Source organism: Callospermophilus lateralis, chromosome 4 (assembly GCF_048772815.1).
Source record: "Callospermophilus lateralis isolate mCalLat2 chromosome 4, mCalLat2.hap1, whole genome shotgun sequence".
Lineage (NCBI taxonomy): Eukaryota > Metazoa > Chordata > Mammalia > Rodentia > Sciuridae > Callospermophilus > Callospermophilus lateralis.
This window is the reverse complement of record NC_135308.1, coordinates 45,002,989-45,025,696: the sequence shown is the minus strand read 5'-3', so window position 1 is coordinate 45,025,696 and position 22,708 is coordinate 45,002,989. Positions and strand designations below refer to the sequence as shown.

At 41.9% G+C, this 22,708-nt stretch overlaps 2 protein-coding genes and 1 non-coding gene across 3 annotated transcripts in view; 2 read left to right on the top strand and 1 right to left on the bottom strand.

The window, feature by feature from the left end:
- Positions 1-11,357, top strand: part of LOC143398210 (prolow-density lipoprotein receptor-related protein 1-like) — a 46,033-nt gene extending 34,676 nt beyond the window's left edge. Inside the window, exons 23-33 of the mRNA XM_076855269.1 lie at positions 155-338; positions 1,304-1,505; positions 1,596-1,760; positions 2,236-2,436; positions 3,380-3,929; positions 4,317-4,442; positions 5,662-5,772; positions 6,792-7,028; positions 8,522-8,999; positions 10,535-10,637; positions 11,328-11,357. Of these exons, the coding sequence (XP_076711384.1) occupies positions 155-338; positions 1,304-1,505; positions 1,596-1,760; positions 2,236-2,436; positions 3,380-3,929; positions 4,317-4,442; positions 5,662-5,772; positions 6,792-7,028; positions 8,522-8,999; positions 10,535-10,637; positions 11,328-11,357 (2,387 nt within the window). The remainder of the gene's footprint in view (positions 1-154; positions 339-1,303; positions 1,506-1,595; positions 1,761-2,235; positions 2,437-3,379; positions 3,930-4,316; positions 4,443-5,661; positions 5,773-6,791; positions 7,029-8,521; positions 9,000-10,534; positions 10,638-11,327) is intronic.
- Positions 9,910-9,981, top strand: Trnaa-ggc (transfer RNA alanine (anticodon GGC)). The gene has a single exon. It is a non-coding gene; the product is annotated as a tRNA-Ala (tRNA).
- A 5,967-nt stretch (positions 11,358-17,324) lies between the features above and the next one.
- Cldn23 (claudin 23) lies at positions 17,325-19,376 on the bottom strand. Its single transcript, XM_076852451.1, has one exon. It carries the CDS (start codon positions 18,987-18,989, stop codon positions 18,105-18,107), a length of 885 nt encoding a protein of 294 aa, XP_076708566.1. The 5' UTR covers positions 18,990-19,376; the 3' UTR covers positions 17,325-18,104.
- Between the last annotated feature and the right edge of the window lie 3,332 nt (positions 19,377-22,708).

The following is a 22,708-nucleotide window of genomic DNA, read 5'->3' as shown; positions in this document are numbered from 1 at the left end:
CTATAGGAGGGGGGAGAATTTTAAAGATGTGCTGCGTTGGAGATGCTTATAGGAGATGGAAAATTAATGAACAATTCCAGAACCCTTGAACTCAAACCTAGTAAAAGTTACTATTCAGCATGTGTACTCATGTTAAATTATTTCTTCTCTTCAGGGATAAAGTCAAACTGTGTAACGGTCGACTGGATTGGGAGGAATATCTACTGGACTGATGGGACAGCTGGTCAGATTTTGGCCATTCAGTTGACTGCCATTTGGAGAGGGAAATCTGAGTATACAGTTGTCCTGGATGATGACTTGAATCAGCCCCAATCTTTGGCGTTGGATCCCCTAAATGGGTGAGTCCAGGTTTCAGAATGACTGGTCAAGACCTAGAGGTTGGTTATTCCTCCTTAGTTCTAGGTTGTTTGTGTTTATGATTTATGTTATGATTTAGTGAATCAAAAGGTCTTCTGGGAAGATCTCAATGCAGAATGAATAGAAAACTTACTAAACTTTAGATCTATAGTGATATGGGCCAACTATACAAAAGTAATCTTAGGAACTCTGGAAAAAAGATCTGATTTCAGTAAAATGAGATGAAAGTATTGTTCACTCAGTGGCTCACTTATAGTTTCTTCTGCTCAGATAAACATATATACCTATGGACCTTTATGACTTTAAAATGATGAATAAGTATGGAACATAGGACTAATGTGGCAAGCTTGGTTTATTCCATCTAGAGTCTTTTTTTCCTCCTGCAAAAGCAAAGAATTTAAAGTTAACATTCCCATCTCCTCACTGGGATGGCCTTATGGATAGCAAATATAAGAAAAAGATACAAAAATATAAGATCCAAAGGTAACCCAGATTGGGTACCCTCTCTCTTCCTTCTTACCTTTTTAATACTTTTAACCGGGAATCTATCAACATGGCCCTTCAGAAATGGGCAGTAGTTTTCAATGCATCTAATAGCCTATGGTTAAGAATGAAGTCTAAGGCATGCATATGCCCATGAAACTATCCTACTTTTTAGCCAAGGAATAATTGGCATATTGGATATTTCCAGGCTAGGCACTAATGTACTCTCAGAATTCATGTATCACTGTTGTGATAGATACTTTACCTTCCAATGATGTCTAAACAATCACCATGAAATGTCAAGGAAAAGTGTACTTTAATATTTCACAAGTGCACTTAGACCCAATTAACGCTGAAGGAAAAAATAACTGAGCTGTAAAACAGTGTTTTAAGGAATGCATTGACATTATATTCTATAAGGCAAGGCAATACATTATCTTAAAGTTGACTTTTATTTGCACAGATTAATGTACTGGTCTGAAATTGGAGAAGAACCTCAAATAGAGCGAGCCGGAATGGATGGCAGCAACAGGAAAATACTCATCAGTCAAGGTCTTGGACGGCCAACTAGCATAGCCCTTGACCAGTTAAGTTGGAAGATATTCTGGTCCGATGACAAATTTCACTGTATTGGCTCTGCCAGCCTAGATGGTACTGGCATTAGTGTAAGTGTTCTTTTGACATTAGGCTTGTTTGAAATGTCATGTGTCTTGTATGTCAAACTCACCCTAGAAAGGTCACCTTCACCATTTTAGATGTTGCAGCTAACCCAAATCAAGAACCCCTTTTCAGTTGCTGTGTTTGAAGATGAAGTCTTCTGGTCGGAGATGAAGACAAGAACAGTGCAGCGTGTGCAGAAGATGACAGGCAAGAACAGGGCTGTCCTCATCAAGCGTTCTGGACAGCCCTATGGACTCAAGGTATATAGTATGCTCTTTAAGTTATCCCCCTAGTTCTCCCCGGAAAGGCTCATATGAGTTATATGAGCTGCCTAAATACCAAACTTAGTGACATACATCTATAATGATTAAAAAGCAAAATTTAGGGGCTGGGACTGTAGCTCAGTGGCAAAGTGCTTGCTTATCATGTGTGAGGCACTGGGTTCAAGTCTCAGCACCACATAAAATAAATAAATAAAGGTATTGTGTCCATCTACAAAAATACAAAAATAAAAAAACTTGGTGGTAGAGGGTGTACTTAGCATCCATGAAGCTCTGGGGATTGAACCTAGATTTATTTTCCCAGGCTAGGAAAAAAAATTATTTATTTAAAATAAGTAGATAAATATTTATTTATAAAAATAAATAAACAAGTGAAAGAAGAATTTACTCACGTTGTTTTTTCTGTTTTTAAGAATTCAGTAATACATAGCAGCAACTGGCTATTTTCTTCCAGATAATGCATGAGGTGCTACAGCCCAGGTCTTCTAATCCTTGTCTGGACACTGGATGTTCTCACTTGTGCCTTCTGAGTCCACGATCCAAGGGAAGCTGTCATTGTCCAGTGGGGCTCCTGCTTGCAGATGATGGAACCACCTGTGTCCCACTCAAGGAGTCTGCGTTTGTGTTTCTTGTGCTACCCACAGTTATCATGCAGGTACTGTTCCCAAGCTTTTCCTTAGATATCTGAAACAGACTGTTTCAGTCTGTGGGTGTTTGAATTCTCCACATACAGGTGTCAATGGGAGGGGCCCTTTCCCTTGGAATATTCTTCACCTACAACTTAAATTTCAGTACTTAAATTTCAGTAAATTTCATGCCTACTTAAACTTCCTGAAGAAGTTCTTAGTACACCAGAGGGTAGGGATCTGACAGCAGGCTTACCTTTGTTTACCTTTGTCCAAGGACCTAGTTGATGATGCAGAGACACTCCACATACAAGCAGCTCAGCAGGTTCTAGCCTGGGGAGGAAGCTCATCTAATGAAGAAACTTGTTTTAAGTTACAGGAGGAGAGCCTGGTGGTGGTGCCTGCCTGTAATCCCAATAGCTCAAGAGGCTGAGACAGGAGAATCTGAGTTCAAAGCCAGCCTCAGCAAAAGCAAGGCCCAAAACAATTCTTTGAGATCCTGTCTCTAAGTAAAATACAAAATTGGACTGGGGATGTGGTTCAGTAGTGGAGTGCCCCTGAGTTCAATCCCTGATGCAAAACAAACAAACAAAAAATTATTACAGGAGTGGACAGTCATATCAAACAAGTCACCCCTAACCTCTACCATCAGAGGACTTGTCAACTTTGGTATTTTAAAATTAGAAAAGAAATTTTGGGGTGGAAGATTGGTTTCAGCAGTAAGGAATTCATTAGTAGAATCTCATTTAAAGAGGAAGGCTTTCAAGAGATGTACAAATCTTCAAAACACATAGATTCTAGGAAGTTTCAGTCCTTGAAGCTCCAGGAAGGGAACAAAAGACCTTCTCTCTGCTTTCAGAAGGTAGAATATCTGAAAATCTGAAACTTAGGAATCCTAATGTTAATGCAAAATCAATGAAGAATGAGACTAGACGGATTCGGTTCTACCGTCCTAATTTTTTTCCCCCATAGGTCTATCTGAAAAATCTAAAAGCTTTCCCAGGACAAGGAACTTTACCAGAACATAGAATGCTTCCTTTTACCAATGTGGACCAGCTTGCATCAATGGATTATATCGTCCAGGAAAAAACTCTCTACCTCTCAGAGTTGAATCATGGTGATATCAGGCTGCTGAGGCTTAAAGATCCTGGCACACTTGCATGGAGGAAAATCACTTCTGTGAAGGGGACTGTGGTTGACCTTGCTGTGGACTGGCTGAGTGGAAACGTGTATTGGATTGACAGTGAACAGCCCCGTATCAATGTAGGTTCCTTAAAAGCCCAGTATCCCATTGTCTTGCTCAGTGAAAATCTTTACCGCCCAGTGTCTGTTGTGCTCCACCCGCCTACTGCAGTCATGTGCTTCGTGGACCTGGGTTCCCTAGATGATAGGAAGCGTGGTTCCAGCATTGAATGTGCCTCAATGGACGGCAGCAGGAGGAAGATGCTATGGCGGAAATCCCAGATGCCTGTGGGATTGGCCTTTTCGGATTCAGGGACCCGCCTGTACTGGGCTGATACTGGTAAGCAGTTGCTAACGGCACCCTAAACCTTGAAGCCAGGGTGAAATAATGCAATTCTGGCTCTCTTGTCTTCAGCCACAATTTCAATCAGCTTTTTTGTTCTGCATGAACATTTTCTACCATCACATCCTAAACAATCTTCTCCCGTCCTAAGTGACATGGCATAGCCCACAGAGTCATGCAGTTCCTCTCGTGGAATAAAATTGAGAACTTAAGAAATCTGCATGTGTAACTATTTGTCTCACTGTTGAAGAGGAATGAATGAGGCAGACCTGACTTTAGAGAAGGCATGGCGGACAGGAGGGGAGGCAGGACATGGCAGATAGAGCTACAGGATGTAGGACGGGTGTTTGGGCCAAATGAAATTAACTGAACCTCTCTTCCTAGGAAGAGGACTCATAGAAAGTATTCAACAAGATGGCTCTAGACACAGAGTAGACCGTCAAGGAATTCAGGGCCTTAACCTCTTTACGTTTGGTCAAGGCATGATGTTCTGGACAACAACTGATGATGGTAGGTCTTGATTCTCCATCCAATTATCTTTGTGGTCTGAATTTACTCCTGGATATCCAGAGAGTATCTGCTACTAGGGCTTAGCACCAGTCTTTGGCAGTATCTGTCCTTTGGAAGGAAAACCAATCTGGAAAAGGATACTGTAACAGTGATTCCGTGACTTGGGGAGAACTTCTACTTATTTGGTTATTGTTCCTATGAATAAGCTTAGTTCCTTTCTTCCTGAAATTCCTGACTTTCATATGAGGCTCTCTGCTTTTGATGATACCATGGTTATGTTCATTTTCTAACATCTCTCAATAGAGCTACAGGCTAGGGATCCCACCTCAACACGTGGACCTTTGGATAACATTTATCCAAGCTATAGCTGTGGTATAGTACACAGAGAACTGGGCCAGGAATTAGAACTAGATAGTATGCCTGCGATCAGTCGTTCTAATATCTTACCTATAAAATGAAGACAGTACTTCTCTTGGTTGATTAAGTACTCTTGAAAGTACTAATAAATTAACAAGCATTCTAACATGGAATTTCTCATATTTCAAAGGGATTATACTAAATCAGTGTTCTAGTGTATTGTTTTTATATATATTAGATTTTGGTGTATAAATTTCTGACTCATGTCTAAAGAAACTATAAAATTCTGTTTATGATAAATCTTTATCTCTTTATATTTTCAAATGCCAGCCCATTGGCTAGTTGGGCTAGTCACATCAGAATTGGAAGGAAAAAAACAAGTTTTCAGCTCCTACCTGAGAGATGCTAATTTATTAGGTACATTGTGAGATCTTCGCTATCTAATTAGGTACATCATGAGACCTTTGCCATCTTATTTTAGGATCCCATGGTAACTCTTGTTGCAGATAAGCCATTTCTGGAAATGTTGTTCTAGAATAGTATTTAAAATCATTACTCATTAATTGCATGGATCCAGCATTGAATGTGCCTCCACATATCCTCACTTTCTCTTGGGACACATATGGATATTCTGGTCATGCTTACAAACATTCATTAGGAGGAAAGTATGTAATGGTTTTTATTCTCTTCCAGAAATAAGGTTCAGAAAAATACGTGTCTATTTTGTAAAATCGTCGTTACTCAACTGGAATTTAGGCCAATGAATGAAAGTATTCATGCTGAACCATGTTCTTTGCCCAGGAAGTTGCCTTAAGATAAAATTTTGTTTTTGTTAATGATCATTCATTGGATTTTGTTTCAGCCCAAATCACTAAAGTTTGGTACAGCAAAACAGAAGTTTCAGAAAATCGGTGGTTCCAAGTAGACCAGAAGATTGTGGACTTAAAAGTTTACAGTAAATTTAGTCAACAAGGTAGGTGAACTTGCAGTGACTATGACGGTGCTGTAATCTACTGAACTTTGGAATACTCCATCATCCCATATCTCTCGGAAATATCTTTGTGTTTCCCATTAAATGTTAATATGTTTCTATGGAAAATTCCTGTAGATCTGTGTAAATCTCTTATCTTTATGCACTTCTGTACAAACTGGTTAAGGTACATAATTAGTCCCATTACTTATGTAGCATTCACAATCAAGTAGTAAACTCACTAGCCTGAGCACTGGTAGACTTAGTGTGTTAGTCAGCTTTTCATTGCTATAACAAATCCCTGAGATAATCAACTTATAAAGATAAAAGGTTTATTTTGGCTTACAGTTTTAGAGGTTTCAGTCCATGGTTGGTTTGGTCTCATTACTTCGGGGCCTGTGGCAAGGCAATAAATACATCATGGCAGGAACATGTGGCAAGGCAACACTGTTCATTTTATGGCCTGGAGGCAACAGAGAAGAAGAAGAAATCAGGATCCCACAGTCTCCTTAAAAGGCATGTCTCCAGAAAGTTAAATAACTCCCCTGAAAGTTTCCACCATCTCTTTCAATAGTGTCACACTGTGCATTTTGGCCTTTACCAGGCCTTTACCTTAGAAACATTTAGGGGACACTTGTGACCCAAATGATAGTACTTGGGTTCTATTTTCAATTTTATTATTGTGCACTGGGTTACAACAACAACAGGATAATTGAAATACCACTTTAACCCAAACATGGAGCTAGTCTTCATTCCATTCATTGACACTAGTATCTATTTTTCATGTTAACTAATACATGAAATTTCAAAATGGGAATAATCATGTGTTTTTTTCTACCTATCTCATAGACACAATTGGAATACCTAACTGAATACTTTGGGAGAGTGATCATGGGTTTAATAAAGTAAGAAGAGATAAAATTAAGAGATTAATGTCAACAATGTGGGCTCAATTCATTAACCACAGATTCTTCTGAAACCTAATCTAACTCAATATGTTTGGGGGTGGGGTGGATCCACAGGTAGTAACGGCTGCTCAAAGGACAACGGAGGATGTAGCCATATCTGTCTACCAAACCCTGAGGGACAGACTTGCAAGTGTCCCAGTGGGTACTACTTGGCTGATGCAAACAAATGCTTTGAGACTGCCGGGTGCTCGGAGTCATCAAAATCTTGTAAGGATGGTGAGAAATGCATTTCCACGGAGCAAGTTTGTGATGGTCACGCTGATTGTCTGGATGGATCCGATGAAATGAACTGTGAGTTAACTACAGACCAAGACCTATTATGCATCAGCCTACGTGACTTTCAGTTACATCTCATTCTGTAGGACTCCTCAAGTTTTTATCCTCTACATTGTTACCTTCTTATCACCTGATTCTTGAAACTTGAACAATATGAAATTTCTACATATGGGCAATTGCATATAGATTATTCTGTATTCCTTGGGTAAATCTGATTTGACAACAGGACAGCAACATGATAGGGAACTTCAAAGGGCTGAACAAGTTATGTCATCTGAAAGGGCCCTTATTTAACCTAGATTTGATTCAGTCGATTTAAATTGATGACATGGTAACCATAGCCTAGTGGAGGGAGGTGGGAAACTATTTGACCTGTCTTTGGTTTCCCTTTTTAAAAGTGGCAACAACTTTATTTTCAGCTCATAGGTTTATTAAGAAATGCAAGAGAGCTTACATAAATCTGTCTTGCTGGTGCTCAGTACTGTCATGTTGGTACTTAAATGCTAACTGTAGATGGGTCTCAAAGAGTGTCTTCATGGAAAGGCCATGGCCAGTTAGCTGACCATCCTGACATTCCAGAGCTACTGTTTCAGTGGTATCCAACCCTCATAATCTACAGAATTGAAGGGAAGTGAGTGCAATACTGAAACTGGTCATAACCACTATCGAAAAAGATTTGGAAATGGAATCAGGAATCTTACAGTGAAGAGTTCTCATTCACTTCTCAATCTAAGTTCACTTCTTAAAACCTGACTATCTGGAAGAACCAATAGCTATTTTAAACCCTAGTCACTTTCTCTTAAATAGGAAAGAAAATGAATTTTGATTCGCAGAGTTGATTCTACCATTAGCTTTTTGTCAGCTTTCATCAAAATACCTGACAAGAATAACTTAGAGGAGGAAAATTTTATTTGAGGTCTGAGTCTACAGACAGCTGACCTCATAGCTTTGGGCCCAAAGTAAGGAAGAACATCATGCTCAAAGGACGTGGTAGAAGAAACCTCTTTCCTCGTGACAGCTAGGAAGCAGAGGGAGAGGAAGGGGAAGGGGCTACAAGGAAGATGAACCCTTCCACAGCATGTCCCCTTGTGGTCACTTCCTCTAGCCGTGCCCTACCCTGCCTACGATCACCACCCAGTTAGTCCATTCAAACTAGGATGGGCTGCTCAGGTTAAAGTTCTCACCGTCAAATCATTTTACCTCCAAATATTTCTGCATTAACATAGGAGCTTTTGGGGGGACACCTCATTTCTCTATATCTGTATGACTTTACAGTGTTTTGTTTAATCAAAAGCAATGGTAGGCCCGATGCCATGGCACATATCTGTAATCCCAGTGGCTCAGGAGGCTGAGGCAGGAGGATAGCAAGTTCAAAGCCAGCCTCAACAAATTTGTGAGGCCCTAAGCAATGTAATGAGTCCCTGCCACAAGAAATAAAAGGGCACTTATGTGTGTGTGTGTGTGTGTGTGTAAACTCTACCCATATCACATACCTCTTGTGTTTACAGGTACTGAACTAGGTAAAGCTCATTCAACATCAACACCTACAAAGTCAGAAGCAGGCAAAAAGTTGACTCCAAAAGCTTCCCGACCTCCCCAGGCTACCAAGTCCACCACACCTGGATATCCAGGCCCAGAAAGAATGAGAGATCCTGTCACAAACCCACTAACCACTCTGATGCCTGCCAGAGAGAGCAAGACCCCAGAAACTAAGGAAAGAGGGGCTTCTGTTCAGCCCAAGGACTCTCAGAAGGCAAAACATGTGCCCTGCAGCCGTGATTTCTGTAATGGGAGGGGAATCTGTACAACAGAAGGAAAGTTGAGAAAATGCAGCTGTCTGAGGGAATATGGTGGAGAGTTCTGCGAGGAGGCAGTACACGGACCCACCCCTGGCTACATAGCATTCAGTGTAACCACTGCCTTATCAGTCGTTCTGGTAGCGCTGGGAGTTTTTCTACATTTCAGAAGAGAGCACAAATTAAAACGGTAAGTATCAACTCGTGTTTCCATGGGAGAATTGTATTAGCTTCTGATATTAATGGAGTTGAAGACGTAAGTCCACACTAGAAATTTGTCTTTTGAGGAAGGACTTAGGGTGGGAAAGCAGCCTTACCTATTAGATACCCTGGAGAAACAATAATTGGGACCATGTCTTTGAGACCTGAGGTAAGCACTACTGTATGAGATCTGAGGTATTTATGCAGCTAAAAATCTGTCTTAACCATGGTCAGTGGCAGAGTCTGAGAAATTCAGTGAGAAAATTCCCCTTCAGTGAGGCAGTAAGGTCAGTGCCAGTGATTAGAGGTAATATTTGTTAGGAGGTGTACTAGTTTGCTAGGGCTGCCATAACACAATACCAGAGACTGGGTATCTTAAACAGCAGAAATTTAATTTCTCATCATTCTGGAGGCTGGAAGTCCCAAGTTTAAGGTGTCAGCAGGATTGGTTTCTTCTGTGGCTTTTCTTCTGGCAGATGGATGACCAGTTCCTCTCTGTGTCTTCTCATGTCTTCCCCTCTGTGTGTTAGTGTCCTAATCTCTTTTTCTTATAAAGACATCTGTCATAGTGGATTAGGGTTCACCCTCATTGTCTTATTTAACTAAATTACCTCCTTAAAGACCCCACAGTCATATTCTGGGTTATTTGGAGTTAGGACTTCAACATATGGATGCTAGGCACTTGGGGATCACCATTTAGTCCATAACTAGAGGTGAAATAAACTCAGGAATTATTTAAAGCACAAATGCTAAGTTTGGGCCCAAAGCAAGAAAGACATTGAAGATACAGCAGGAATAAAAAATGAGGTTTCAGAAAAAGTAAGAGTAGAAAAGGTGTGATGGAAGACACTGACTAAACACATTGAGAAAGGGACACTAAAGAACATACAGAGTGGGGCTGGGGTGTGGCTCAGCGGTAGAGCGCTCACCTGGCACGTGCGAGGCCCTGGGTTCAATCCTCAGCACCACATAAAAATAAATAAATTAAATAAAGGTCTTGTGGCCAACTACAACTAAAAAAATAAATATTAAAAAAAAAAAGACCTACAGATGAAGAAATGTGAAGATGACAGAAGCTTTAAAAGCTACCTCTCTGTCCTGCCTTCCTTGTGCAGACTGAGAAGGCCATTGCCCAAAGCATCTCTGGTTAATGGCTAACTGGTTAACATGATTGTCACCTCAGGTCTTTCTGCTACGTTCCCCCGCTTTCTCATTCACCGTTGTCCACCTACCATGTGCCTGTCCTTGGATCCAGTTCTGGTTGACTTCAATCACCTGGCTTCTCTCGGTTGAGCAGAGATGCCATTTTTGAAGCTAAGTGCATGCCTGTAACAAAGAATAATTGAAGTGTTGCGCATTCCTGATCATTTACTTTTAAGTGGGCATTCGATTAAAATGAGGCAAGTTTCTATAGCAACGATCTTTGATAGGGGATAGGCTGGCCTTTTCTAATCATACCCCAATCTTAGCTTCTATCTCAAGGAACAGCTCTTTCAACTTTGCTTCTTTGATTTCTAGAACGAGCACGGCATCATCAAGAAATTTGACCTATAATAAAGAAAATGACCAGGAAGAAGAAAATCTAATGAATAGTGAGATTTTCGTCAACGAAGCCTACGATGAACAGGTATGCTGAGGAAGGCTAGGAAGTCTCTTTCTAATGGATTGTGAAATGTGGTTAAAGAAATGTCCTTTTGAAAAAATTCCTGTTCAGTAAAAGTAGTTAATGTCCATTTAAAGGGATTCTTGTTTTTGGTGAATGTTGCTGTTATGTTTCAAGCTATTGTCTGTTGACTCTATTGTCCTTAGACTCTGGTTTAAAGAATTTCAGGTTGGGCTGGGCACAGTGACGCACAGCTGTAATCCCAGCAGCTTGGGAGGTTGAGGCAGGAGGTTTCGAGAGTTCAAAGCCGGCTTCAGCAAGTTATGAGGCCCTAAGCAACTCAGCAAGACCTTGTCTCTAAGAAAATTAAAAAAAAAAAAAAAAAAACCACTGGGAAAGTGGCTCAGTGTTTGAGTGCCCCCAGGTTCAATCCCTGAAAAATGAAAAAAAAAAATTTAATGAAATAATATTTTTTTAAAAAAAGAACTACAGCTTGAACAAGGTGAAACATGCATGTAATAACAATCAAAAAAATTAGCTTTTAGTGGACTTCCACATGGTGGGGTGGGGTAAGATGTTACGAGGGTTTGCATTACCCTTAAAACTTAGGTCCCCTTGTAATCTCTGTTGACTTCTGCCTAGTTTAACCTTCTCGATTTTTGCTTTGGGCTCATGCGATGTATATTATCTAACTCCAACTCTCCTTTCCCCTAGGAATTGCTCACCTCTTTACAAACTGACTGACCTTATAAAAATGGAACTGAAACATTGCAGTGAAAATCGTTTATACATTTCGTTATGTACTGTTTTAACCTCCTTAACAGTTTGTGGTAAATCATAATGACTTATTAAAATAACTGCTTCTTAAATTAGAAAAGTTGTCTGGTTTTGTTAATATGTTTTAGAAACACAGAGCCTTTTGAATCCCACAGCATCTGGCCCAGTACTAGTCAGAAGTTCTGCATTGGAATCTTGGCTCTAACACTGATTTAAAGGATTTTACTAGTTAATCCTCTGGCCTGTTTCCGGTTTTATCGGAGATAGTGATCTCTTTGCCTTTTAGGATAAAGGCCAAGTTTCTGCAGAGTAGCAAATGCTCAAGTGATAGTTCACTACTACTTCTTCTTTCAGATAAATTTTGTTGTTAAGTGAGTACTCATTTTTGTTTAAGATTTATAAAGTTGTTTTCATTGTGCTTTTATTCAATTCTGAAACTAATACTAGAACAGGTTAATATACTTTACAGATGTAGCAGCTCAGACACATGATTTGTCCAAGGATTATTTAAAATAAAGTGGATGGAGACTGTAGTCAGCAACAGAATATAGCTGTGCCCCAATTCATCTCAACTAGGTCTTACCTGCTGGGGTAACATGCAGGTACTTGGACTGCTAACACCCCTGTTTGTCTTCTTGGGTTATTACTGACTTCACACCCATCTGAGGAATCCAAGGGTACTGAATCCATGATGGGAGATGGGGTATTGTCTAAAATTGGATAGTAGCAGCCTTGGACAAATCATTTAGTCCTGAACGTGTTGCCAGTGCTAAAATTGGGATTATAAGAACCTGTATCAATAGGCTAATAGAACATGGAGTGAAAATGAAAAGGTCTGTATACAGCATAGTACCTTTACACAATAACACAAGTCTAAATTGTAATAAACAGCTTTATTTGGCAGATTTTTCTTGTTTGGATCTAGATTTTTCATATTTAGTGTCTTGGTGAATAAATTCATGTAGATCCCCAAATATAATTTTATATATTACTCTGGGTAATATATAAACTGTGTTCTCAATGAAACATAAAAAAAATTGAAGTAAAAATCAATTTGACCTGAACAACAAATGCCCAGGAACCCCCTTTCCTGCTGAGACTAGGCTGAGTCTCTGGCTGGTGCTCAGCTGTGCCTGAGAAAGACTTTCAGCACCATAGCACTCTCAGCCCTTCTCAGAAATGGAGAGAATTAGATTTTTCTTACTATCCCTGTTCCAAAAGCCAGTCTCGCCGTCAGTTTTGTTGTTGGCAAGTCTTTGCCTTTTCCCTGTATGTAAAAAATGACATGGAAGGATCAAACTCAATAGCATGTACAACAGTATTACCTCTTTCTCTGCACAGGTTTGAGTTGCTGTCTTGGTCTCCTTTGGACCTTTAGTCCTACATTAATTGGTGTGTGTTCCACCTGGCTCAGCCTGCTTCTGTAGGCTCTGAGCTGGAATGCAACCTCAGCCCCACTCTTCAGGCTCCCTTTCCAGTTTGGGACCCAGAAACACCTGCCATTTCCTCCTCTTGGGAAAAATAGAGCTGACTGCAGGCAGCCAGATCTTCCAAGTATAGCAGGTATCACCTTTCCTCCCTGCCCCACCCTGGTCTATTTATAACTATTCTTATCTTTGATCTCCTGTGAGTGTATTATCTCACCTGAATCTAGTTTAACATTCTGTTTCCCCATTCAAGAATTTACAGAACATTCTCAATAGTTCATGAAAAGATTTAATCTTATAAACCAATACTCCAGATTTTATATTTAATAATTCCTAGCCATTCCTATTCCCTGAACTGGTTTTAGCATGCCCCTTCATCACTTCATATTCTGTTTGTAGAAATGGCATACTATCAACTACAAGAACCTTCTCTTATGATGATCTCTTAATTTCTTAATTTATCTACACCTAATAGATGGAGCAGTAAGCCTGTGGCAGATGTAAAAATCCAAATTTCCTTCTAGAAACTCAACTTGTCTAACACAGTGATAGGTTTGGGTTTTCTTCTGGAAAAAAATAAGAATTTTTTAGAATTATAAATGCTAATTGGTTCAAAGAACCCTACACAAAACTTTTTATGTCTGCTACTAGTAATTAAGAGTTAAACCAAGAACTTATACTAATTCTTCTTAGGACACAAGGGGGAAGAGGTCATGGTGGGAGGATGTATATTAAGTCTCTACTATTTTTAACTCCTGGTGGGGCTTATGGAATTCAGAGAAATCAAGAATTAGAATATGGAGTTTGTTGCTTTCAGACCAACAGCAGAATTATATAGGTCAATCAGCTTCCCCAGCCTCCACTGTTCAAATTTCATTTCTCTTCTGGCCTCATCTAATTTTTAATGGTCATCTTCAGAGTATTGAAGTTAGAGAAGCCCTCTGATGAAATCTAATTCAGTCCAGTACTACATATGAAGGAAAAATCCAGAAAGAGCAAGGTTTACATAAAAGGCATATGTCATTTAAACTCTGGGAACATCTAAGTCATCTCCTTTAGCCTCCTTCAGCCTAATGATGTGATGCAGCCGCTGGCATGAGTGGTGCTCATAGTGGTTTAAGAAGGGAGGTGACAGGGAAATTTGCCATAGGAATTCCAAAAATGCTTAGTGTGTGAAATGTACACATGTACCCTTGTGGGCTTTCTCTCCTTCTTAGAGTCACCCTGGTTTCTAAGTGAGACTGCCTGCTGGCTCACCTCCTTGTCAGTCTGTGTAACTTGGGCAGACCAGTTGGACAAGAATTGTAAAGACGTAATTAAGTCTGAAGCCATTCTCCCCATGTGCCCCACTGAAGAATCAAGTCCCCTACTCATCACTAGCCCCATGCCGAGTCTTGTGTACATTTTCCTTGATTTGAGCAAATTCAACCTTGTTTCCGTGTCTTTGGTCCTTAATGAAGAATGGCGGGAAGAGGTCATTCTACTGTGCCTGGGACCAGATAGAGGAATGTGGGTGGAGGTTGTTGGGACATCTGGGTGAGAATTTCAAACAAGGTTTTACAAGAAGTAATAATTGAGTCCCTTATTTTCCTTCTTTCCCACACGGGGAGATCGACCTCATCGGTAGTGACTCCACCCTTAGGTTTTGGGGCCAGTGGCCTTGGGCTATATATCACTTTGCACATGTGTGGCAAGGTGTGTACAAGAGGAGGAAGCTCTTGTGTACAGAAAACGCTTTAAGAGGTAACCCTCATACATTGCTCATAGACACTGAGATAAACGGGAACTATTCATGCTTTTACCTTCAATTTAGAGGTAAAACCCAAAAAAAGCACCAAAGATAAATGATATGTTCAAATATGACACCTCTAAGCTGATGGGGGAAGGGAGTCATTTTGAATGTGAACTGATTCAGGAAGGTAACCAGGGTGAAAACTCAGACCTCAGCCAAGTCAAGTAGTTTGAGCTAAGTGGATGACACTGAAGGGAGATCCCGAAGGCTTTTTAAAAGAGATGTATGACAAAGACTGCACTTTAGGAAGGTCATACTGAAGATGGGTGGGTTTTTGAGAGAGACCCTGGTTGAAAAACTTTTCCAGCACCCCTGAGAATGTGATTGAGGCTCTCAGGTTCTAATTACTTACCTGTCTACTGGATTGTGGGGCTGTCTATTCCCTGATGAACAGAGGGTTCCATCAGCTACTCTCACATCGAATTGTTTATATTTGATTCTGGAGCATTTTCAGAAATTGTTCAGACTGTATTTACTTCTACAGAAACTAATCTGGTAAGGGGTAAATTTTGGATTTATTCAGTCTTACTCAATTGAAGCACTAGGTTTTTTCTGTTTTTACCACACTATTATAGAATGAAGTATGAGTGTTTTACTCATACTTTATTGGGAACTTGGGGTTTGCTGCTCTTTCCGCCTAGAACGCTCCCCATTCTCTTCTCAACAGTTTTCTGCTCCCATTTCCCATCTCACCTCCTCCCTCACCACTTTTCCTAACCTATCATCCTTTCTCTTCCATCTCTGAACCCTGCTTTTCCATTTTCCTCTCACTTGTACAATACCTCTCATGCTAGAATACCACAGGACCTGAAATAGTTGTTTTCCATGGTGCCCACAAATGTGCTGGCAAAATGTCAGGTGTCCCCAAAACTTACTGGGTGAGTGATCTATGCAACGAAGAGGAGGGTGGTTGCTGAAGCACCCTGACAAGCACCACCCACAGCCCCCGCAGTGGATAAACAGCTCACATGCTAAAACCCACAACCCTTCTTAATGAGGATGTGGGCATTCACAGGAGAGCAGACTGGAGGATGGGAAGAACAGGAGCTGGCTTAAAGCAGTTTCTGCTCCACTTGCCCAGATCCCTTGATCCTCTAGGCATAATGTAAGTAATCCTGGAGAGCCTATAGGCATTAAGTGGGGACACGTACTTGGTATACTGATTGAGGGGGTTAAAAATGAGCTGTGATGGCACATCACAAACAGGTGTGAAGAGCTTGGGTGGGGGACAGTGCTACTTTACACTAGTGGGTCTCTGCCATGCAGTTGCTAGGTCAGCCAGTACCAAGTTCAAGTTCTAGTCTCACCCACAGCAGGACTCCTGAGACCACCTCCTCCTACACCTTGTCTCAAGCCCCTGCCAAGTGTGTGTTGCTCTGGCAGAGAATGGCCTTCAGTCCAAAAACAGATCCCAGCGGGATGCAGGAGTCTCTCTCCGTGCCGTCCTGAACACTTTTATAACAATATCCAAAAGTTTGCATTTTTTAAAATGGAGTTTTGGACTTGTTTCTGTTGATAGGGCAAACATAGAATTTTAACTCTTCAGTAATCAAATCCTAATCATCAGAGAAAGGATGTTTCACATATAAGCCAGTGGGGAATAATTGAGAGAGGAGGGAAAGTGGAACGTACAAAGCACCAGTTTTGCTTTTACCAAGGTTTCCTTGGAAATATTTGGAATTAGGATGCAGGTGAGATTCAGTACTTGCCAGAAATCCGGGCTCTCTATGCTGTATGCAAGGTCCTGATTTCCCAGAGGCAATAATGACTGCCTTTTGAAGTGTTCGCTGAAAAGAGCAGCTGCCTTTGCTCCATTTTGATTCAGCTCCCACAGCAAGTCCCCAAATGCACCTGGGCAGGTGCTCAAAGGTCTATGAACAGCCAGCAGTCACTGAAACTTAATTTGAGGCAAAGTCCTAACTAAAACCTGGCAACTCCAAGTGGGTCCATGAACCATCAGCCTTGACATCTCCTAGAAGCCACTTGGGAAATCAGTTTCAGAGTCCCCAGACCTGTAGTATCAGAATCTGTATTTAAGGATCCCAAAGTGATAGGGCTGCCCATCCTTCAAGTTGGGTCTCAAACAAACAAAAACCCAGGTGATTCCACTACAGAATCACAAGGGATGTGAAAGCATGTCATTGTGTCCACTGCACAAGCGGCTATGTTTTTATTGGTTCCATCATAGCTCTCATATAGTCAGTACTTACTGAACTGATGGTTCTCACTTTTAGACTGCATGTTTTAAAAAAGAGATTCAGTTCAGTGAAAGGTACCTTTAAATTAACCACTTGGAATGAAAGCCAGCCCTCCTGGAGATTTAGTCCCCTTAGTGGAACACAGAGCTTCCTACCTGTGACTTTAAGCACCACTTCAAGAAGAGGAAAAGATTTCTCTCACTTCAAGTGGAAACCTGTGCTTCTAGTTTTTTCAATAGCAGCCTTGGCTTGGTACAGAATGCTGCACAAACCTGGAAACAAAAGCAATCAGGGATTGAGGAGGGGGGGGGGGTGTTCTTTTTGTAATCTAATGCAGAGAGGTGCAAAGGTCTGACTGCTAGATTTCAGAAGCAGTGCCTAGGTAGCCAGGAAATGGTTAGTCAAGAATGCTGCAACTATCGAAAGTGGTACTGGAGATAGAGAAAGCTTTCATGGCCTACTGAAACTGATGTTTAAATTTTTTATTTATAAATAAAAGATATATACATGTCTACTTTACCAAATGTGGCTATGAGGTTCCATTTTGTAAAAAAAAAAATATTAAATCTAGAATCTTCTGTGTCCAGGGTGAGGTATTCAAGGAAGAAAACAGTATTGTGTGCATGCCTTCATTTACCTTGCTTCTGGAAGAGAAGCTCTTGAATGACCTTTCACACCAAAACAAGTGATAAAAACGATAAATCCTATCTACCCAAGAAGAGATGTACACAGAGTTAACCAGATTATTTTGTTCAATAAAAGCCACTAAAGCTGCTGGCATTTTCATGACTCTTAAAGAGCCTGGGTTCATACACAACCAGAAATACAAGGGCCTTTCCAGAGTTGGCATGACAAGAAGTTAAAAAGCAAAGGAAAAATAAAATGCAATGTTTATACTGATCCAAGATTCATTAGTGTTAGAATACTATAGTTTCAAGTTATACTTAAACCAGTTTTGAGCCTCTTTTTTTGTTGATTTCAACTTTTTCTTGTTGTTTACTGTCCCTGGTTGTTAATACAATGCAAATACCTTTCTCTCCTTCAGTAAAGAAAAATGAAATTCTAAAAACGAACAAACAAACAAAAAACTGTCCTAACCTGAACTAAACGTCCAAAGAGCCAAAGAGCCTAGTTTGGTCACAGTAAAGGAAGATTGCCCTTCCAACCAGTTTCAGGAAGGTGAGGGGGTTCCAATCCCCAGTCAGACTGCTTCTCAGCTGGCAAGTTCAAGGTAGAACCATGCAGGCATTCCCAAGCCCAGGGTCTCCGCCTTGCAGGTAGAAGGAGGAGGTGAGGTCTATAGATCAGAATCGCAGGGCAGGGAGCTGTGACAGGGCCGAGTGCTGCGCGAGGATGCCCCCTGGGAGGTGGCTGCCTTTCCCTCCTCCCCGTCGAGCACGTCCACCGGGTTGGTGTAAGCCTTGGGCGGCGGTTGCGGCATGGGAAAACCGACCTTGGGCTTGCGAGTGGCCCCGTATTCGGTGGGTGGCGGCCGGTGCTGGCCCTCGCTGTAGTACTTGATGGCCGGTGTAAGTGTGGGCTCTGGCCAGTCCACGTAGACTGTGCTGATGCTGCTGCGGCGCGGCCCGGCTGGGGGCGACTTCCGACAGCGGTGACAATGCTCCTCGCACCAAGGCGCGAAGCTGAGCGCTAACGAGAAGCCTCCCAACAGCAAAAGGCAGCTGCCCAGGTAGCCCAGCACCAGGCTATAGCTAACCTCTACGGTGACCGGTTGGGCCGGGGCGGGCAGGACTTCGCGGTCCCCCAAGAAGTGATTGTACCAGGAGACCGGGATGAGGCTGAAGAGGCCCGCGGCAAAGAGCACAACGCCCGAGAGGCCCGCCAGCAGGAACTGGGGCTCCTCCTGCCAGCAGCGCACGCCGAGCGACGCCAGCAGCAGCCCGACGGCGGTGGTGGCCAGCGACGTGATCATGAGTCCCCGCGCCACCAGCACCGGCTGGGCCTCGAAGTAGCTCCACTGGTCCGGCTGGCCACACTCGCGCTCACGGCTGCTCTGCTCACGGCATATGTCCCACAGGCCCTGGTACAGCACTACGTCCACCGGCTGGTCGAGGAAGCCCTTCACCAGTCGCCAGCCGGGGGCCAGTGTGCTGATCAGGTTGAGCAGCAGCCCGCAGGGCGTGAGCACCATGCCCAGCGTCATCACCACCGGCGTCCGCATCTCGGGGAGCTCCCGCCGCACGACGGCTCTCTGCTGCCTTCAGTATTGAAGCTCCTCCGGCTTCAGACCCCCGAAGTCAGCTCGGGCGCTTCCTTGGGTCGCGGCGCTGCGCCCTGCTCTGTCCGGCCGCTCTTTGTCTCCCGCACGGGTCTGTTCCCACTCCGTGGCTCGCCCTAATCCCCTCCTCGCATCCTGGCCGCTCCGCCTCCCGCCCGGCTCCTGTCCCTAATCGAAACCAGTTCGCAGGCGGGTCTGACCGAAACCGCGGATCCAGGTGCGGGACTGGGTGGCCAAACCCAGTCTGGGTGGGAGGGGCAGGAGGTGAGCGCGAGAAGCTCCGGAGCCACCTGGCACTCTGAGACCTCGGACTCGGGGAGATTCGGACACCCCGCCCTCAGCCCGACCGCTTGACCCCGCCCGGCTGCGATGGCTCCTGGACTGAGCAAAGGTCGCCCCGCCCCTGGCTCCTGGCTAGGGCCTGGCAGGCCGTGGGCGGGGAAGGAAAGAGGCGGTGACGCCGCGGTAGCCACGCGGGTCTTTGTTGCTGCGCAGTTTCCCGGGTTTTCAGCGGATCTCAGTTCTGAAAGTTTTCTTTGGTCACTGCTTGGCCCCTGCAGATTGGCTTCTCCCTGCACTCTCAGCTGCTATCCGATGATCCCCTAGTTGTGCGCAGTCGACTTGCTGCCACTTGCTGCTGACTGAGTGCGCGGCACCGTACGCGCCCAGCTGCCTGGGATGCGCGGGACAGGTGTGCACCAAAGAAGCCCTGGGCGAGAAGCGCGCCCCAAAATGTTGCAATCAAGTAAATGCTCCGCCTTCCCGACTAAGTTTAACTCAAAAGGATCAAAGCCAGGGTGTTTCTGAATTGAGGAGTTACAAAGGATTTTGGGTTTTTGTTTGTCTGTTTTTAGCATCGTGGAAGACTTCGAGGTGGGAAAAAGCAGCGGGGCGGGGCGGGGAGGATTATTGAGTGTCCTTTAGGGCGCATTTTGCAGGTTTATCTAACCCTATAGGGTCCTGTGGCCTTTCCTTGGCTTTTGGCTATTTCACACCTCTGTAAATTGTAGAAAACCTGTAATAGTTCAAATTATTTTTGTCCATAGTATGCAAATATGTTTGTCCAGATGGAATATAATTGATCATTGCCCGATGAATACTGACTAATTAACATTGGTTTGTAAATTCATGTTAGCATTGCTGTTTGCCTTACGTATGTGTTCTTTGAGTTGTCCTTTTGAACTGCTTTTAACATCATAGTATTTTTCTCCTTAAATATTGAATTAAAATATTTGACACATGCATATTTTGAGTGAAACTCATGATTTTTACTTTATAAATTATTCTCTAACAAATTTTTTTCTGTACTTCCCATATTATGGCCCATGGAAATTTGTTAGAATTATAAAACTGTTTCTAGGCGCTGGGATTGTGGTTCAGTGGTAGAGTGCTTGCCTACCATGCATGAGGTTCGATCCTCAGCACCACTGATGTAAATGTAAAATAAAGATATTGTGTCCACTTAAAACTAAGAAATAAATATTTTTTAAAAAACTTGGTAGAGTACCCCTGGATTCAATCCCAATATTATAAAAATAAACAAAACATACACACACAAAAACAAAAAGGAATATTGATGTCCACATAATGGTTCCCACCTCACACTGCACACTTCACTATCCAAGTCTCATAAGGGTGGGTCTGATAGGTGGAAACTAGTTTACACGCCTTCATCCTAGAAAGGAAGGAAGTGTGGGAATTGTATTTTGGTCAAGTGGCACGCGAAATGTAGGAAATTATATTAAAAGGTTTGGCAATCATGTACGGTATGTGTCTATTATATAGAGGTCAAGTTCAAAGTTTAAAATATTTGGAATTTTTGTTTCAAAAGTAATTGAAATAATTGATATTTTAAAAGTAAAAAAAAAAAAACAATTTCTAAAAGTAAAAATTAATTCAGAGGTGCTTTGAAATAATTTTGGATATTCTGAAGGGAACAATCCCAGGGATGGGAATTACAAGTTTTGCAGTTTCTTTTTTAACTTAAAAAAATTGTGGTAAGTACAGATATTATAAAATTTACCATCTTAACAATTTTAAAGTGTATTTAAGTTGGTGTGTAACCACCACTACCATCCATCTCCAGAATCTTTTCATCTTCCTTGTTATGATTTACATATGAGGTGTTCCCCAAAAGCTCATGCGTGAGAGAATGCAAGAAAGTTTAGAGGTGAAATGTTCAGTTATGAGAGCCTTAACCTAATCAGGGTATTAATCCCCTGATGGGAATTAGCTAGGTGGTAACTGTAGGCAGGTAGGGTGTGACTGGAGGAAGTGGTCATTTGGGGGTGTGCCTTTGGGGTTTATATTTTGTCCCTGCCCAGGGCAACAGTCTCTTTGCTTCCTGATGCTACTTCCTGATGTCATGTCCTGAGCTACTTTCCTCCACCACACCCTTCTGCCATGATACTCTGTCTCAAACAATGGGGTCGACCTTCTATGGACTGAGATCTTTGAAACTTTGAACCCCAAAATAAACTTTTCTTCATCTAAAATTGTTCTTTTCAGGTATTTTGTTCACAGTGGTTAAAACAAAAAATTGACTAAAACACTTCCCAATCTCAGTGATCAAAATTGAGTGTGACCGAAAAACCACTTTTTTCAGCTGGGAGTGTGAAAGGAATCCATAAGCAGACACTTGCCACGAGAATATTGTAAGGAAATGGAAGGTTATGACCAGACCAAGTAAAGTTGGTTGCAGCAGCAGAAAAAAGCCAATTAAAACATTCCCAAACGGAAACTCTATCAATTAAATGTGAACTTTACATTCTTCTCCATCCCTGCAGTCCTTCTCAACCATGATTCTTCTTTATCTCCATGAATTTGACTACTCTAAGTACTTATCTAACTGGAATCATACAGTATTTATTTCAGCTTATTAACTTAGCATAATGTCCTCATCAGTGCTATTGCATGTCTCAGTGTTTCCTTGTTTCTTAACCATATAATATTTTACACTATGTGTATATTACTTGTGTTTCTTCAGTCACATCTCAAGGTTGGGTTGTTTCCAACTTTGGGCTCTTATGAATAATGCTGCTATGAACATAATTGCACTAAAATCTTTTTGATGCCGTACATTTAATCTTTTTTTGTTATATGCCTAGAAGTGGAGTTGTTGGATCATGTGGTAATTCTATTTTAATTTTTTTTTGAGGGACCACTATACTGCTTCCCATAGCAGCTGAATCATTTTTCATTGCCACAACAGTACACAAGTTTTCCAATTCCTCTGACTACCTTTGTTTTAAATGGATATTCACTGAATTCGTATTTCTGTTTTGTAAAGTACTTTTCAAAATGTCTTTTGATCTTTATTTTGATGCAAAGGATGAGGACTGTAATGGTGATGTTTTCCTTAGTTTTATCCAGACGTTTTCAGAAAGAATGGAGAAAACAGAGGTAAACTTTTACTGGTTATGATGGATGTCTGAAGTTTACTTCAAGACACAGCAACATGGTAGTGTGATACGATTCGCTGTGTTTTCATCTATGCCCAGCTAGGAGTTGTGTGCCCAGATATCTAGCTGCTCCGAGGGTAATTAGTTGATATTTCAAAAATTCTAACCCCAAAGTCATACTCTAGAGGCACCATCTATAGGGCTTAACCACCTTAATTTCCAATGAGTACCAGAGGCCTTGGACTTTTACATAATACTCGT